This window comes from Eupeodes corollae, chromosome 2, assembly GCF_945859685.1.
Source record: "Eupeodes corollae chromosome 2, idEupCoro1.1, whole genome shotgun sequence".
Taxonomy (NCBI): Eukaryota; Metazoa; Arthropoda; class Insecta; order Diptera; family Syrphidae; genus Eupeodes; species Eupeodes corollae.
In genome coordinates this window covers 106,540,163-106,556,673 of record NC_079148.1, presented here as the reverse complement: position 1 = coordinate 106,556,673, position 16,511 = coordinate 106,540,163, and the positions used below count along the sequence as shown (strand labels likewise).

General features: G+C 33.4%; 1 protein-coding gene across 1 annotated transcript; it reads right to left on the bottom strand.

Moving 5' to 3' along the window:
- Positions 1-9,451: 9,451 nt before the first annotated feature.
- On the bottom strand, positions 9,452-13,449 carry LOC129945164 (uncharacterized protein K02A2.6-like). Its single transcript, XM_056054824.1, has 2 exons — positions 13,096-13,449; positions 9,452-12,868 (listed from the first exon to the last, which is right to left on the bottom strand). The coding sequence occupies exons 1-2, from the start codon at positions 13,447-13,449 to the stop codon at positions 9,452-9,454; spliced, it is 3,771 nt and encodes a 1,256-aa protein (XP_055910799.1).
- Between the last annotated feature and the right edge of the window lie 3,062 nt (positions 13,450-16,511).

Sequence of the window (16,511 nt, the reverse complement as noted above, 5' to 3'; positions counted from 1 at the left end):
TTTTGCAAATCTGCAGAAAAACAAAATGTATCTTAAAAAAGAGGCTGCAACCCACACTGATAACTTGCCTTGTCTTGCTTAAAAGGTTTGTAGGTTTTCTTGTTTTGCTAAAAAAAGTTGTCAATGAATTATTTTTGATTTCAAAATCTATTTTTGTTTGGTCCGAGGCGAATAAAATCAGTATCAAATAAAAGGTGAGGTGTGATCACGCTTTGTGTGTCCCAAACAAAAAATAATCCAGCGCTGTGAAATCGCACAATCTTGAAGGCCATGCCACAGGCCGACCAAATATTATACGCGCAGCACGCTTAAATCTGTTTACTATGAAATAGCAAAATCAAGTTAAAGCTGTCAAAAAGATCAAATCCGAAAAAGGTTTGCTAAACCATGCGTCTAAAAAACACCTTTTATGTTTGACAGTCCGATTGATAAAGCGTTCATATTTTTTTAAATTCAAATGCCTCTGAATTGCAATTGCGTCATTGTAATGATTTTATTGTAAAAAACAATCATTTCCAAACTAAGAACTGAATTTACCCAAACTGCCATCGCATACAAAGCTTGCCCTATAATCTCAATACTTACGTCATTAGCCAATAAATAAATTTAAACAAAAGGTGCACTGCGTACCTGATAAATAGCAAGAATGTATGCACTTTGATGAGTGACAGGTGGAAAACACTATTCAAACAACTGTAAGATATTCTGTTTGCGAAATTTTCTTTGAAAAACTCAAGTATTGCATTTTATCTGACAGGAGGAATTTATATTTTGACAGAAGTCAAAAATGGCACTATATGAAACCTACATAGAATTTGATCCGAATCTGATTAAAAGTTCTAGCTATATTTGGTATTATTTTCTATACGACAAAGAAATTTTTCGGAAAGTATCAACTCTATCTTTTGCATAACTTAAATGCCAAAAGAATAACGTGCCATTGCCTCTGCCGGCCGCTGCCTCAGCAAGAGCTGAATGAATCTTCTGAATGATTGATATATAAGTCAGACAACTCTTTACCACACCTTCGATTTTCTACTCTATATATACATTATATACGTTATATATCGTGACCCAATATACTTAGTTACAAAAAAGTCCCATCTGATGTATACGAGTTGAGTATTATAATATCGCTGAATAGTTCCAAATATCATTATGCTTTGTGCGACCAAAGAACAAATTCTGAAGAGTACGTGCTGATTTTATAAAGAAGCCTAACAACCATTTGAAATAAAATTGCAAATCCAATTTATGCGCAATATATTTTAAACGGTACCACCACAGTCTTTATTATATCGTAATACTTCTTCGTTTTCTTCCACTGTGTTTTTTGCTGCAACGAATTAATAAACAATTTTGGAATATAAGTTTGGTGATTTCTGATTTCATTCATTGAATTACATCGTCTTCTTGTAATTTAATGTAGAATTATGAGTTTTGACAGTAATTTCTATTAAGAGTAACAAAATACATGATTTTGAATGTTTTCATTCTTTTTCCCACATGAATTTTTATTTTTTAACTTGTAGGGTTAAGGTTGCAGACGGTCTCTTCTGCTGTTAGAACAATAAGGATGTGAAATATTGATTTGCAACTTAGCAATGTGCTGGTTGTTCAAAGGTTTATACATCTATCCCGTGTAATCTTATTTTGGATATTTCATTACAGTTCTGCAAAAATTAAAAAAACATTTTATTTTATAAGAGAAACAGTTGAAAAACGAATTACTAAAAATTCCGATGTGTGCGAAGTTTCTTCGGGATACGCTTAGGACCAGAAAAATTAGTTTGAAGTTATTTTTTGAAAACAATTTTTTAAAGACAATAATGATACTGTTTCAGTATAACTAAGTCAGTTTAGAGAAGAAGAACGGCAGAACCGTCACATCTTCCACCAGCCACCGTGAAGAAGAATACAAAATTCTCGGAATTTTTGTCTGTCATAGTTCCTTTTGAGGTGCATTTAATAGGAACACACTTCAATACCTTTCAGAAATAGTGGCGTAGCACAAAAATTGTCTAATCTGATATTGTATAGAAATTTTCATCGAAATCTATCAAAAATTGAACAACGATTGTAGAACTGGATGTCGGGTCATAGTTTAAGGCGCAATTAGATAAAAGCTATTTTTCTTTGTACCCGTGGCGTGAAGTCAGAGGTCTTGGGTTCAAATGCCAGTGCCATCTTAAGTTTTTTTTTCACGGGTACAGCCTCTTGAGTGGACAAATAATCCAAGATTTTTGTTTGTATATTGTACGCGCACTCAAGCGGATATGAATACCCTGTGAAAGCATTCCGCATCCATGTAGTACGACTAAAAAAGTATTTTTGTACTTTACAGCACGGTCGAAATTGGGCTTAAGGGTAAACTGATTGGCACTCCTAATAGAACAAGTATTACGGTTGAATTGTTTGAGGGGAGGAATGCAACTGGCTATTTCATTAGATCATTGCTTATGGAAGTAGCGATAAAATAATGAGAGACATGAAACCTTTCGAGGTGATCGGGAGATGCAAAAGTTTCAGTTAGACAACGGTCACCTGTCATTTTTAGAGCTCTCTTTTGAATTCTGTCTAGAAGACTCAAGTGGGTTGTAGGAGCACCTACCCAAGTATAGGAATTGTACTCAAGTTTTGGACGAATATAGGCTTTATTAATTATAGGCAGATCAGAAGGGGTAAAAAACTTCTTGCATCGTTGGAGAAAACCTAAACACTTAATAGCATTTTTGGCGATGTCAAGTATGTGATTACTCCAGAACAAGTGGTTTGTAATGCACATACTTAGGATTGTTAGCTGTTCAGTCTCTTCGATGCAAGTACCACTCATGGATAGTGGCATTGGGGGAGGGTTACGCTTTTGCAACAGTAAACTGCATTAAGTTTTGGAAAAACTATTTTTGGTTCCCCAATCTCAACATCAGAATTTAATGAGCTTATCATACGCTGCCGTTGGTAGTCCACATCTGAAGGAACAAGGATGAGAATCTAAAAATGAATATGACAAGCTTGTACTGTCATCAGCGAAACAATTTATTGGTTAAGAAGTTTCAGAGAAAAGAAAAAGAGCGTCGGTGACAAAATGGAGCCTTGGGGCACACTAGGCTTTATTTGTGGATATCAGATTTGAACCCGTCTAATACTACTTGAATTCACGGTCCTAAAGGTAATTTCTAACCCAACGAAGAAGGGATTCAAAATACGAAATGCACTCGTTTTCGATAAGAGAGCTTGGTTCCAAACTCTATCAACTTTTTTCAAAACGATTTAAAGATTTGTTCCACTGTTCGGTGAGATAAACCATGAGAAACCATTGCAAAGAAAGCCATACTGCCGGTCATTAAGAAGCGTTTCTATGACCTTGGAAAGAATGAATGAATGAATGCTATTGGGCGATAGTTAGAAGGTGAGGAAGATTCGCCTTTTTTAGGAACAGGTTGGACAAATGCAGTTTTCCATCCACTCGGAGAGAGGAAGCCATCTATGAAGAACATCTCTTCAGAACAATAGCGGGGATACTATCCGGGCCAGTAGATTGGAGTATGTCAAAGTCTTTTAAGTATTCTTGCAACTGCACGAGTGCGAAAAAAGATTCGTCCAATAAAATCGTTTACGCTCTCAAGAACCAGGAGGACTCATGACACTCACAGGTAGCGTCGAATTAACAGCAAACTATGCTGCAAGCAAATTGGCTTTATCAATCGAGTTTACATAGTGAGTGTCATTGTGGGTAAGAGTTGGAACCGAGGATGACGTGGTGTTTCGTACGTTTTTCACAAATGACCAGAAATGTTTACTAATTTTGGGACATTCTAGTATTTTTTGATTTAATTTCTGTTCATGCTTGGCTTTCTAGCTTGTTTGAACTTATTCCGGTTTTCCTTAGTGGGGCTTTATAAATCCGGAAACTTATATCTTTGATCATAATAACCTCTTTACAGCTCAAATCAAACCATGAGTTTTCTTTGGGTTTGATATATTTTACATTATTCGGGATGAAATTTTTCATTCCACAAAGAATTAAGTTTGTAATGATATCGGCGTAGTAAGTAATTCCCCTAATTTATTTATTAGCTTGTCGACAAATTTTTGAAATTAAGAATTCGATAATATGTGCATGTATACTGAAAGCTACATATTTTACAACTGTTTCATTTCCTTTTTGCTTAATTTCTGGGACTTAACAGTTATCAACCGATCCAAAAAGTCAAAAACAACCTGGGATGCGGCTTACACAAATTTTTCAAATGATATTCTTTGCAAAAAGTCAATTTTATTATTAGGAGAAATTATTGAAAGAGTAGATTTGTAATCTAAAACTTAAGTTTAAGCTGTTTTATGTAAAGCTGTATTGGGAAATTTAAATTAATATATTTTTATAGCAAGAGATTTAAATTTAATTTAGAGTTATTTTTTTAGTTTTATTTGTTTCATATATATTTTTCTCTTCATTTTACCAAATATTAAGAACAAAACTTTGTAAAAGAAGTACAAAGTTTAAAATCAAAATCGATTTTTATTAGTTCTTAGTTATTTATTGGATGTTTTGTTTTTATTTATCAAAAATGTCGATCGAATTTTTCCTAAAAAATTACATAAATATTATCAACAATGTTTTTTGACAATCGAGATAATCGAGTTGAAATCATTTTAAATTTAGTAAATTTTTGGAAGTTTTTTTATTTTTTGCCGACATATTTGAGTACATTTTTAACAGTTTTCAGTAGTATTTTTCAAGGTTCTTATTTTTGTTAAAACACTGTTTTTTTGTATTGATCAAATGGGAGCAACAATAGTCTTAAAAGATAAAACTAAGTTGAAGCCAAAATTTATATTTTTTGCAAAAATATTTGAGTCGGATATCAATTCGCATTGTCAAAAAAGAAAGTGTTACCTTAAATGTCAATTGTCGGCTTTATTTGCACGGCGGGCGTGTTCAGAAGTTTCTTTTTTCTCTGGAGTTAAAATATTTTTAGAAACGCAGGCCGAAAGGTGCAGAGTTTTTATCATTTTTAAAAATATATGCTTGTTTGTGAAAATTTAATTAAATAACACTCATTTGATAAATTGAGATTAAAGAAAATCAATTAACTTTTGATGGTCGATCTATTTACTCTTTTTTTAAAAGTGTGTAAATGCCATTTTGGACACTAAATTATTCTAAAAGACTAAAATTGTTAATTTAATGCAAATAAACTCTTAAGATGTGAATAAAAGTGTAATAGTTCTTGAAATTTGGCGAGAGTAACAAATCTCTTTTGCCTGTCCTTTTAACCATCATTATTGGGTCTAGGGCAGGAGAAGCACAACCTAAAGTAAATATCAACAAACACAACCTTCATACTCGTATTTATTTACTATGACACCACCAAACTGCCTCCTTCATTTTACAATCCAAAATATTTTGAATGACTTAATTTTGTTCACAAATCCGTTCTTGTTTTTTTCGTAATAAATTTTGCGACGTTACGTATTCACTTACCAAAAATATACGGCTACGAGATGGTATGTGAATACTAAAAATAACGATTGAGAATATGAGCAACGCATTATTATTAATTCTACTTTTTTTCAAAGTTATTAATTAATTATTGAAGAGATTTTAAATATAAATCGGCTAAAAATAGATAAATGAATGCATTTATTTAAAACTTACTTTTCATATGACTATTTTTGAGTTTAGTAAAGAAATTTTACACTTCAAAATCCATTAAAAAGCCTATACCATATATGTAGTTTACATAATAGGCTATCGCCTACAATCAGCTAATCGTTTCTACAGGCAGAGCTCTAAACTTATCACATTTCCCACATCAAACTGCAACTGCAAATGAATAAAAAATAAAATTAAAATTCTGGATCAAGCTTACAAGAAATTGGCAAAGAATTGTGCATGAGGAGAGGGAAATCGGTGAAATAACGGCAGCAAAGATGCGTCTCTATATGAAGAAGTGTTATAAAGTTAAAAGTATACCCGTATAGTGTCTTAACTCAATGGTTGCCGCTTAGAATTCTGGTAGCTTGTACGTAAAGTAAGTCGTCAGACTGACGACAGTATAGTTTCAGTACTTTGGTTTGGTATTATTGTAAATGGCTTTGACTTTGGCTTTGGTTTATAGATTCAAAGATATACATTGCGATGTTGTTGGTGCAAATTTGTTCCTTTACCAAACCATAATGCACTTACATATATCGGAGTAAGAGAACAGAAATGCATTTAAATAGTCGAATGAGTTGAACAAGTTTAAGGGTGACTGACATGAATTCGTGTGCATATTTTGCATTTGTGCGATGCATTAACTTACTTAGTGACCACTAGAATACGTTATCAAAAAGATGCATATCAGACGTTATACATACTATACCTTTGGAACATGTGTCAGTTGGACTGAAGATAATAAGACTTTGAAATGCGGAGGAGGAGTAGGAGGAAAGTAGTGGTGGTGGTGGATGGATATATGAAAACCCATATCGCCCATGTGACGCCAAAACCTGACATGGGAATGCACTGCTTGTGAAGGGAATTATAAATAATTTGAAGAATAGCATCTGATTTATTGCTCTACTGGCACACATTATCGCGATAAGTATTGAACATTTTATAGCAGCTTTGTAACCGAAATAAAAAAAAGATTATAAAGGAATTTCACCACCACCTTCTTCAATGTAGGGTTGTTACTGAAATCATGAGAAAATATTAGGATTTCAGGCATGTTGTAAATGTTTGGCCTTTATACGTTCCTCATGTAAGAATTCTATAATAGAAATGAGGCAGTATATTTTCCAAATTATATTGGCCTTATTACACTTATTTTTAACGTTGTTAAGGCATTTTAAGTTAAAAACGGGGTTTTGCGTTCTGCACCCAAAAAAATCTCTACAGTAAATTTCACAACAAGATGCAATCAAATTTACAACTAACTGTTTATTTGTATATTCAATAGAATTTGTGATCAAATTGACAATTATTTGTTAGTTTTACCGATTTGCTATCATTTTTATAACAAAATTGTGAAAATTATCGCAGTTTCTTATTGTAGAATTCACAACGTGTTGTCAATTTTGGTTGTCAATTTTGGTTGACAATTCTGCATCATTAGCTGTACGCCCATATCTGATCCGGATTGGATTTGTTTTCAAAATAACAAAAAATACACACAACACTGGGACTTGTCTTGTTTTTTTTTATACCTTAATGTAATTCTGAAAGTAAATTCAATCTGGATCAGAGCTGGGGAAAATAAAATACCTACAGCTATCATGAATTTTGTGAAATCCGCACCAAAAATGTCTCAAATTTATACAATCTAAATTTATCAAGTTCAAAAATATGTGAAAATGACAACCGATTTTGTTGAATTCACAAGAAGGTAATCAAGTCGACAAAAAAAATCTAAAACCTTCCACTTCGGTATTAAAGTTGTACTTTCAACATCCAATTTTGTTAAATTTACAATTCACTCAAATCGACAACCAAAAATCTCAAATCTTAAAAAAGTTGTGCTTTCAACATCCAATTTTGTTGAATTCACAACAATGTAATCAAATCTGCAACCACCTGTTGAAGTCACATTGCATTGTCCGTTATTAACTTAACTTTAACTCATTCGCTTGCGCTTCGCGTTCGCAGTTCGATCAGGTCGGTCATCGTGTTTTCTTGTGTCAATTTATACATTAAAAATGAATAGTGATGATATTTTTGTCCTGTTTCAAAATGCTGAAAGTGAAAATAATCCGTGCATAAGCAATTCGTCGTCGACGTTGCCTTCACCTCCTTTTCTTTTAAATTTGGAAGTTTTTGAGATCGTGAGCAATTTTAATCTATCAAAAATATAATATTAACACATTCACAAGTCCACCCATTCACCTAATACCCTAAATGATGGGTCAAAAGTTTTTAGAAATAAGCACATATGATTTTTTGTTGATAATAATAATTAATGTTGAATAAAAAAATATGTTAAATATTGAATTTGTACGTTTTTATTTGTTATTTTGAAACAGAAATTTTGGTAATCTAAACAATATCATTCCTTTTCGAAGGTTTTTGATGTGGTTAACTCAAATTCGAAGCAAGAAATTGTTTATTACTTTCAGATTTTGAGATATTCGCTGGTGCTGCCTAAGAACCAAATGGTTTAACTGTTTTAGAATCACAGTTTTGTGAAAAAAAAACATTTTTTTGTGATATTCGAACGAGAATATCTCAAAAACTAATTATAATTAACAATATTTCAAGTTGACTGCAAAAAATTACAACGAAATTTGTATTTTCTACAACATAGCGTTCAATTTGAGTGAAAAAAGTTGTGAAAATCACTACGAATTTTTTATTTTCTACAACATAGCGTTCAATTTGACTGCAAAAAATTGTAGAAATTGCAACGAAATTTGTATTTTCTACAACAAAGCCTTCAATTTGACTGCAAAAAGTTGTGAAAATCACTACGAAATTTTTATTTTCTACAACATGGCGTTCAATTTGACTGAAAAAATGTTGAAAGTCACAATGAAACTTGTATTTTCTACAATATTGTAGTAGATTCTGCAGCAAATGTTGTTGTTTTCTTATTTTTTCTGGTTTTCATTTCTACAGCAGGCGTTGTGATTTTTACAATTTGGTAATTAATTTCACAACCATGTCTTGGTCAAATTGACAACATTGGTTGTCGGGTCGATTATAACAATGAATGCAATCAAAACAACCTCGGTTTTCATCATTTTTACAACCGATTTTTTTGGGTGTGGGTGAAAATAATAAAGTTTTTATTTAAGATTGCATGACGTTGGGTGAAAAGATTTTTGGTTCTATTCAAACAAATGTTTGCATATAGCTTTCAAGAAAGTAAAATTATTACACTTCATATTTGAAAGGAATTTGATAGATTTTGGCATCAAGCTCTCTTATCGAATGATGCATTTGGTTTTGGTGAATCTCTTTTTTAATGGGTTCAAAATTACTTTTCAGACCGTTCATAGTATTAGAGGAGTCGAAATTTGATATACACAAAATAAGTGCTGGTGTGCCCCAGGGCTCCGTTTTGTCTCCGACACTATTTCTTGTTTTAATAAATGATCTTTTGTCTGAAGCCATAACCCACTTAATTGTTCAGATGATAATTGTAATATATTTGTCAAAGCTAGGCTTAACCAAAAGAAGCAAAACACGTGTGGTTTCAATAAGTGATTACAAAAGAATGATTTATTTCATTTAATACAAGATGGATAAAGAAGAGGAAGTAAAATAGAAAGAAGACGAAGAACGTTTTAGTTATGCCAGATATTCATTATTTTGGCAGTACCCAACACGCCCCCTCTCAAAAAGATTTACAATAATGTGAAATTCAAGTTTTATATATACATATACATAAATACATTTCTTTTAAATAAAAAAAAAATAAAACTACATTATATGAAAAATTCAATTTTATACAATATTCTAACATAATTATTCAGAATAATTTATTTTAGTAAGACGTGGCCTCAACGCTCTGTCAGTGCCACTTTGAAGTGCCTGATCGGACAAAACAGAGACATCTCCGGAACTGCCTTCTGCACTAGTTACAATTTCAGATTGAACGTCTGATGACCTCGCTTGCACATTGATTTCAGTTTGTTGATCTTGATTATTGTTTTGACTGACGTTTTGATTTCTAATTTGATCTAAGTGCCGCTTAATCTCTCTGTTATTATGAGTAATGATGCACGAATATGTCCGAGGTCCAAGTTGTTTTCTTACTGTTGCTTGAGTCCAACTTGGTTTATTGATGTTTCTGTAGTCTCTAATCATAACTTTTTGTCCTTTGGAAAATTCAGCATTGCGATTGCCTTTATAATTCGCAACAATTTTATGTTGACTATCTAATATCTTTTCTCTTGTGATTGGAGGTTTTAAAGAACTAAAACGTGTTTTCAGAACGCGCCCAAAGAAAAGCTTGGCTGGTGATTCACCAGTCGAACAATGTTTAGTATTGCGATAATCAACCATAAATCTATTTAAAATTGTGTCTATACAGACGTTTTTATGATCCTTCAGATTTGCAAGGATAGATTTTTTTAAAATTTTAACAAAATTTTCGGCTTGGCCATTTGCAGCCGGATGTCCAGGTGCCGTAAAAATGTGTTTAACACCATTATTTTTTGTAAATGTAGAAAATTCATGTGACGTAAATTGTCGACCGTTGTCTGTTACGAGAACGTCAACTAGTCCGTAGCGACAAAATAATTCCCTGAGTTTACTAATAGTAAATGAAGAAGTAATCTCCTTCGTCTTGAATACTTCAACCCATTTGGAAAATGAGTCAATGACAATAAAAAAATAAAAGTTCCCAATAGGACCTGCAAAATCTGCATGAACTCGACTCCATACCGAGTAAGAAGGGTTCCATGGGATTAACGAACTTTTTTCTGGACTAGGTTGTAATTCTTGACAAGGAATACAATTTTGAATTAAATTTTCAATATCTGCATCCATTCCTGGCCACCAAACGTAAGAACGAGCCAGCATTTTGGTCTTAACAATACCCAAATGTGAGGCATGTAGTTCAGAAAGTATGTGTGTTCGCAGCTTTGTAGGTACAATGGTGCGATAACCCCATAACACACAATCGTATTCTACCGAAAACTCATCTGATTTATTTCGATACGGAGTAAATTCATTACCTTTCAAGTTACGCACTGAACCATTTTGAATGGCTTCACTGAGCTTTGACAACACTGGGTCACGTCTTGTTTCCCGAGCTATGTCCTTGAAACTCAAATTTAAATAATTTTCTGATTCAATATAGTTCACGTAGTTAATCTCATCATAATCATTCACGGAAAAGGTTTGTGGCATTCGTGAAAGGCCATCGGCATCATTTAATGTACCTTTTATATACTCAACAGTATACTCAAAACCTGAAAGTATGAGAGCCCATCTCTGCATGCGCGCAGAGGCCATGAGAGGCAAACCCTTATGCTCCCCAAATATACTTAAAAGCGGTTTATGGTCGGTTCGCAAAACGAACTTATTTCCCAACAGGTATTGTTTCAGTTTTGAAACACAAAAAATAATAGCGAGCGCTTCTTTCTCGAGAGTACTATAGTTACTCTCACTTTTTGTCAATGCCCTTGATACAAAGGCAATTGGCCTCGAACCTTCGTTCAATTTGTGAGAAAGAACCCCAGCTACAGCATTGCTGCTGGCATCTGTGGTTAGAATAATGGGCATATCAGGGTTGAAATGCACTAAGACCTGATCTGACGTAACTTCCGATTTTATCAATTCATATGATTTTTGGCATTCTTCTGACCAGATAAATTTAATGTTTTTGCGTAAAAGCTCATATAAAGGAAACATTTTACTAGAGAAGTTGTTAATGAACTTTGAATAGTAGTTCACCATACCAATAAAAGCCCTGAGCTCAGAAACATCTTTCGGGATAGGTGCTAATGAGACACTTGAAATCCGATCGTTGTTTTTACTCAACCCATGCTTATCGATAGTAAATCCTAAGTAGCAAATTTTAGATTTGAAAAATTCACATTTCCCAACATTTAACCTAAGTCCAGCTGATTTAAGTTTTGTTAAAACCGACTTCAATGTTGTAATGTGTTGTCCAATATTTGGACCCGTGATTGTAATATCATCTTGATATACCACAACAAATGGAATTCCTCGTAATAACGTTTCCATTGACTTTTGAAAAATTGCGGCTGCGGTTTTAACACCAAACGGTAATCGCTTAACTTTTAATAAACCGATATGTGTACTCCAGGTACAAAGAAGCTGCGATTTTTCATCTAATAAAAGTTGGTTGTAAGCATTCGACAAATCAAGTTTTGTGAATAATTCACCGCCGTTGAATGACGCAAAGATTTCCTCAATACGAGGCAAAGGGTATTTAAAGTCTACCAACCATTTGTTAATAGTGACTTTATAGTCAGCACAAATTCGAAGATCGCCATTTGGTTTCAAAATTGGAACCAAAGGAGTTCCCCATTCAGAGTTGTTAATGTGCTCAAGCACACCACTCTGGACTAAACCTCGCAATTGCTTTTCAACTCTATCTTTCCATGCTAGTGGCAAAGGCCGGGGTTTAAAAAAAACAGGCTTTGAATTATCGCATAAATCTAATGATATTTTACTAATGTTAAAAGTGCCTAGCTCTTCTTTGAAAACTTCCGAAAACTCGTTTTTTATCTGCTCAACAACAATTGAGTATTTATCATTAGTTTCTACCGAGTTAACTTGCATCAATTCAAAATTAAATGCTCTCAAAAATGTACGACCAAGCAAAGGAGGACTGTTATTTTTAGAGACCACAACAACAATATTCTTCTTGATACCTTTATACGATATGCATGCATCGTACTCACCTAAGATTAAAATTCTTTCCCCGCTGTAATCAACATATGGGACGTGGCACGGCCTTAGCTGCATTTTACTATCGATCTGTTCATAAAACGAAACTGGAACCAACGTGCAAGGAGCACCGGTATCACAAGCGACCTCCATGCTTACACCATCAATAACCACTGACAGAGAGTACAGGCCACAATTTGAATTTGGAGATATACTAAAAATAGAAGAATTAAATAAATCATTGAATTCGTAAGTTGAATTATTATCTGAATTTGATACGTAATTTACTGTTTTGTTTTTCTTAACACTACAGACTGATGCTAGATGCCCAATCTTTTCACAACTGTGACACTTGCTCTCTTTAAATTTACAGTACTGAGAACTGTGGTTACGCCAACCACAATGAGAGCAAACTTTCTGCTGCTTGTTGTGTTTGTTTCCATAGTTACTGCTACCGCCGCCGCCGCCTGCACTGCCACTGCTACCGCCTTTACCCGCTGCTGCTGCTTTACCATTGCTCTTTTTAGATTTAAGATTTTTTATGTAATTAACTGCTTATTCGTTGACGACTTTTTCGCTGATTTTTGTTTCCATAATCATTGCTTTTTTTAATGCGTCTGGAAGAGTTAACTTTTCATCTTCTTCACATAACCTCTCGAAGATTTTACTTGGCAAGCTCATGATAAATTGGTTCAAAATGAAGGAAAAATTGGTTCAAATTTGCAATTTAATGCCAGTTTTTTTACTCGAGCGTACCAATCTGCAACTGTTTCTCCATCGGTTTTGGTAGAAGAATGAAACTTTTTTCGTTCTCGGAATACGATCGTAGGTGGAGTATAATGAGATGTAAGGGTTTCACACAAATGTTTATACGTTTTTGTGACAGGTGCTTCTGGACTGCATAGACTGTGTAAAACACTGTACGGGACTGCGCCTATCGATTTCAATAAGACTGCCCTTTTTTGATTGTCCTCAGTGCAGTTTATTTCGCAAAAATGAATGTCCAATTTTTCTTTCCATATTGAAAAACTTTCATTACTGGGTGAAAATTCTGGAACTGCTGTAGTTTGGAATACAGTGACTGGTACTGGTGGCGTCATTGTTCAATGAAGTTATATTTTTTTTTTTTTTGTGCATAAACGAAATTCGTTTGTACTTTTTCTTTCTTTATTTTTTTTTTTTTTTTTTTTTTGTTAAAAAAAATATTTAACCGAACTTCTTGTTTCGTAATACGAAATAAAGATTATTTTAAACAAAATAATTTTTAATAAAGACCACTCGTCGCCAATTATTTGTAATATATTTGTCAAAGCTAGGCTTAACCAAAAGAAGCAAAACACGTGTGGTTTCAATAAGTGATTACAAAAGAATGATTTATTTCATTTAATACAAGATGGATAAAGAAGAGGAAGTAAAATAGAAAGAAGACGAAGAACGTTTTAGTTATGCCAGATATTCATTATTTTGGCAGTACCCAACAATAATAATACCTTTAGCTTCTTCAGATGTGGACTAAGGTAGCGTATGATAAGCTCATTAAATTCTGATCTTGACAAAATTGTCTAATAGTGAAACAAAAACCACGTAGAATTTAATACCTCGAACCCTCAATGCTGTCTAATATTTCGAAATTCGAGACTGGTTCTCATATTTGGGCTGGTACCCTAATTACGTACTTGAGTCTTCTGAATAGAATTAAAAAAAGAGCTCCAAAAATTATTGGCCATCGTTCATTTGCATTCATTACAATGTGCAGACATTCAAAACTTATGTGCTTTGGTACCTCCTTTCTAATCCTGTCCAATATTTTAAAAAAGTTGATGGAAATCTGTAAGAATTTGTAACGAGTAGTATGGGACTAATACCGCACTAAAACAATCTATGAAAGATTGACTAATGATTTTTATTTCTTAATTTATAAGACAATTTAGAGAAAGTTTATAGTTGTTATAAAATTCCATAGATGTTACAGGTGTTCTTCTTAATCTTCGAACATTGCTTCGAACAATTAAGACGGTCCCCATTGTGGAGTTAGAATACATTTTGCGCTGATCTTGTGATACAACGTGATACGAAAAAGGACTATGTTTTCGAATTTATGGATGTTCAAAGCTTTTTTTGTTTTATACAGACCCAAAGTTAATTTGACTACTTGATTATGGAACTTTGTTAAGTCCAAAGACTTGGTTTTTAAAAAATGCTGAGGAAATGCCTGGAATACAAAATGGACGCATAACGGTGAGACTATTGACTGTCTCAGTGAAAACAAATACCTTGGAGTTACTTTTTCAAAAAATTTGAGCATGGAATAACAATTTAGAGAAAACCACAAAAAATTGCGCATAGCAGCAAATTCAAAGTGTTTGAAGAGGTTTCTGAGAGTATCAGAAGTAAATTTTCAGCAACCGCTATCAAGCTTGGGGTTGCAAAAAGTATAACAATGTAGAAAAACTCTTAACATACTACGTTAACAAAATATTTCGCATACCGTCGAAAACCCTGAATTACGTTATGATGTTGCATTAAAACATTGTAACTGACTACCTTCCATCCTGTACTAAGCAGTATCGAAAATGGGCGAGAAGTGTAGAGCAAAATATGTGCAGGAAGCTTTCAACTCCCTATACAGGCGAAAATATTTGTGTGATGAAAATTTAATTCCATACAGACCAGGTTTACTGTTAGAGTGCAGTATATGCAACTTAACGGAAAGCGAAGACATTTTACATTTAGTTGGGAAGTGCCCAACTCTAAAAAAAACCGAATGAAGCATTTTAGGATCTGTTTTTTTGACAGAAGAAGAATTTCTTAAAGAACTAATTGAGATTAACGCAGCCAAGTTGTATGAATATTGCAAAATGGCGTTAAGGTACAGAGAAAGAATAATAAATGAGGATATTTGAAAATTCAAAAACAGCTAATTAATATAATGTATCAAATCAAATTGTGATAGATACTGCTTTGAGGTAGAACGGCTTCTATTTTATTTATTAAAGATAAATTTTGGTCAAACTGTACTCTCAAGAGTTGGTTCGTAAGGTATCATTTCAGTATTTCGTTGTAATGCCTATGACTGTCCCCATGAAGCTTGTACTCAAGTCTGAACTGCCAAACCTTTTCAAAGGCTTGAGCAGTACCTAAGAATGAAGCCGGGAATGCTCTCGTTTTTCTTCAAGTACCTTTTCTACCACATCCGTAATTCGATGTACTTTAAATATCGCTAAATGTTTATTTATACATCCAAAGTGATGGTTCGGAATTAGACTTTTTTGTTTTTATTATTTTGATGAGTCTTTTCAAAAGCAGTTTTGAAAACTTTTGCATGATTGTTTTTGTCTGTAAGATTTTACCAACACTAATTTACTTGTAATAAACGACAAATTAGAAAATAGTCACTTTTTCGACACAGAAATTGTGCATACATTTTTAGGTTAATTTTAAATTAGGTCAGTTTTTGGGCGATTTGAAAATGTATTAATTTGGCGTTGTCATGTCGAAAATTCCGAATTACAGCACAAGGCAAGTGGTTTCAGAAGTTAAGAACAATTTTGAGAAAAATTGTAGTTCTGAGTCCGTTTGATTTATTCTTCATTTAAAATCCTTTGAATTTGAGTAATGATATTATACCTTTGTTCGTATCACTCACGTTTTCAACCTGCAATAAAATACTGTTTTATTTTTTTGTTTAAACAATTCCCAGTTTTAACAAGGAAAAGACGTTAAAAAGACGTTCTGTTAGCTCTGAGAATCTTTCAATCCGAATTGCATGGAATATCAAGCAATATAATAAATTTGAAAATCAACAAGCTATGTTTGTGCCTTGTAAGAAGCGCCATTCCGGTGCCAGATGCAGCCGTTGCACAATCTCTGAATAGAATATTAAAACTTTTGACAATCATTACAAAAAAATAGTGATATAGGCTTACTACCTTACCTATATCTGCATCAGAACACCAGGCGTACCAATATCGAAATAGAATGGCGTCAAACTGATTTATTTATTATAGTGGGCTATACCTATACCTATACTCTTTTCTAGGTACATGGTTGCACAAAAGAACGGCTTATTCTTTTAGCTATACCTAACTTCAAATAATTCGCATTTGAATGTTGGAATTCGCGACACATTAGCATAAAATGGACTTGAATTTGGTGTGGCCGC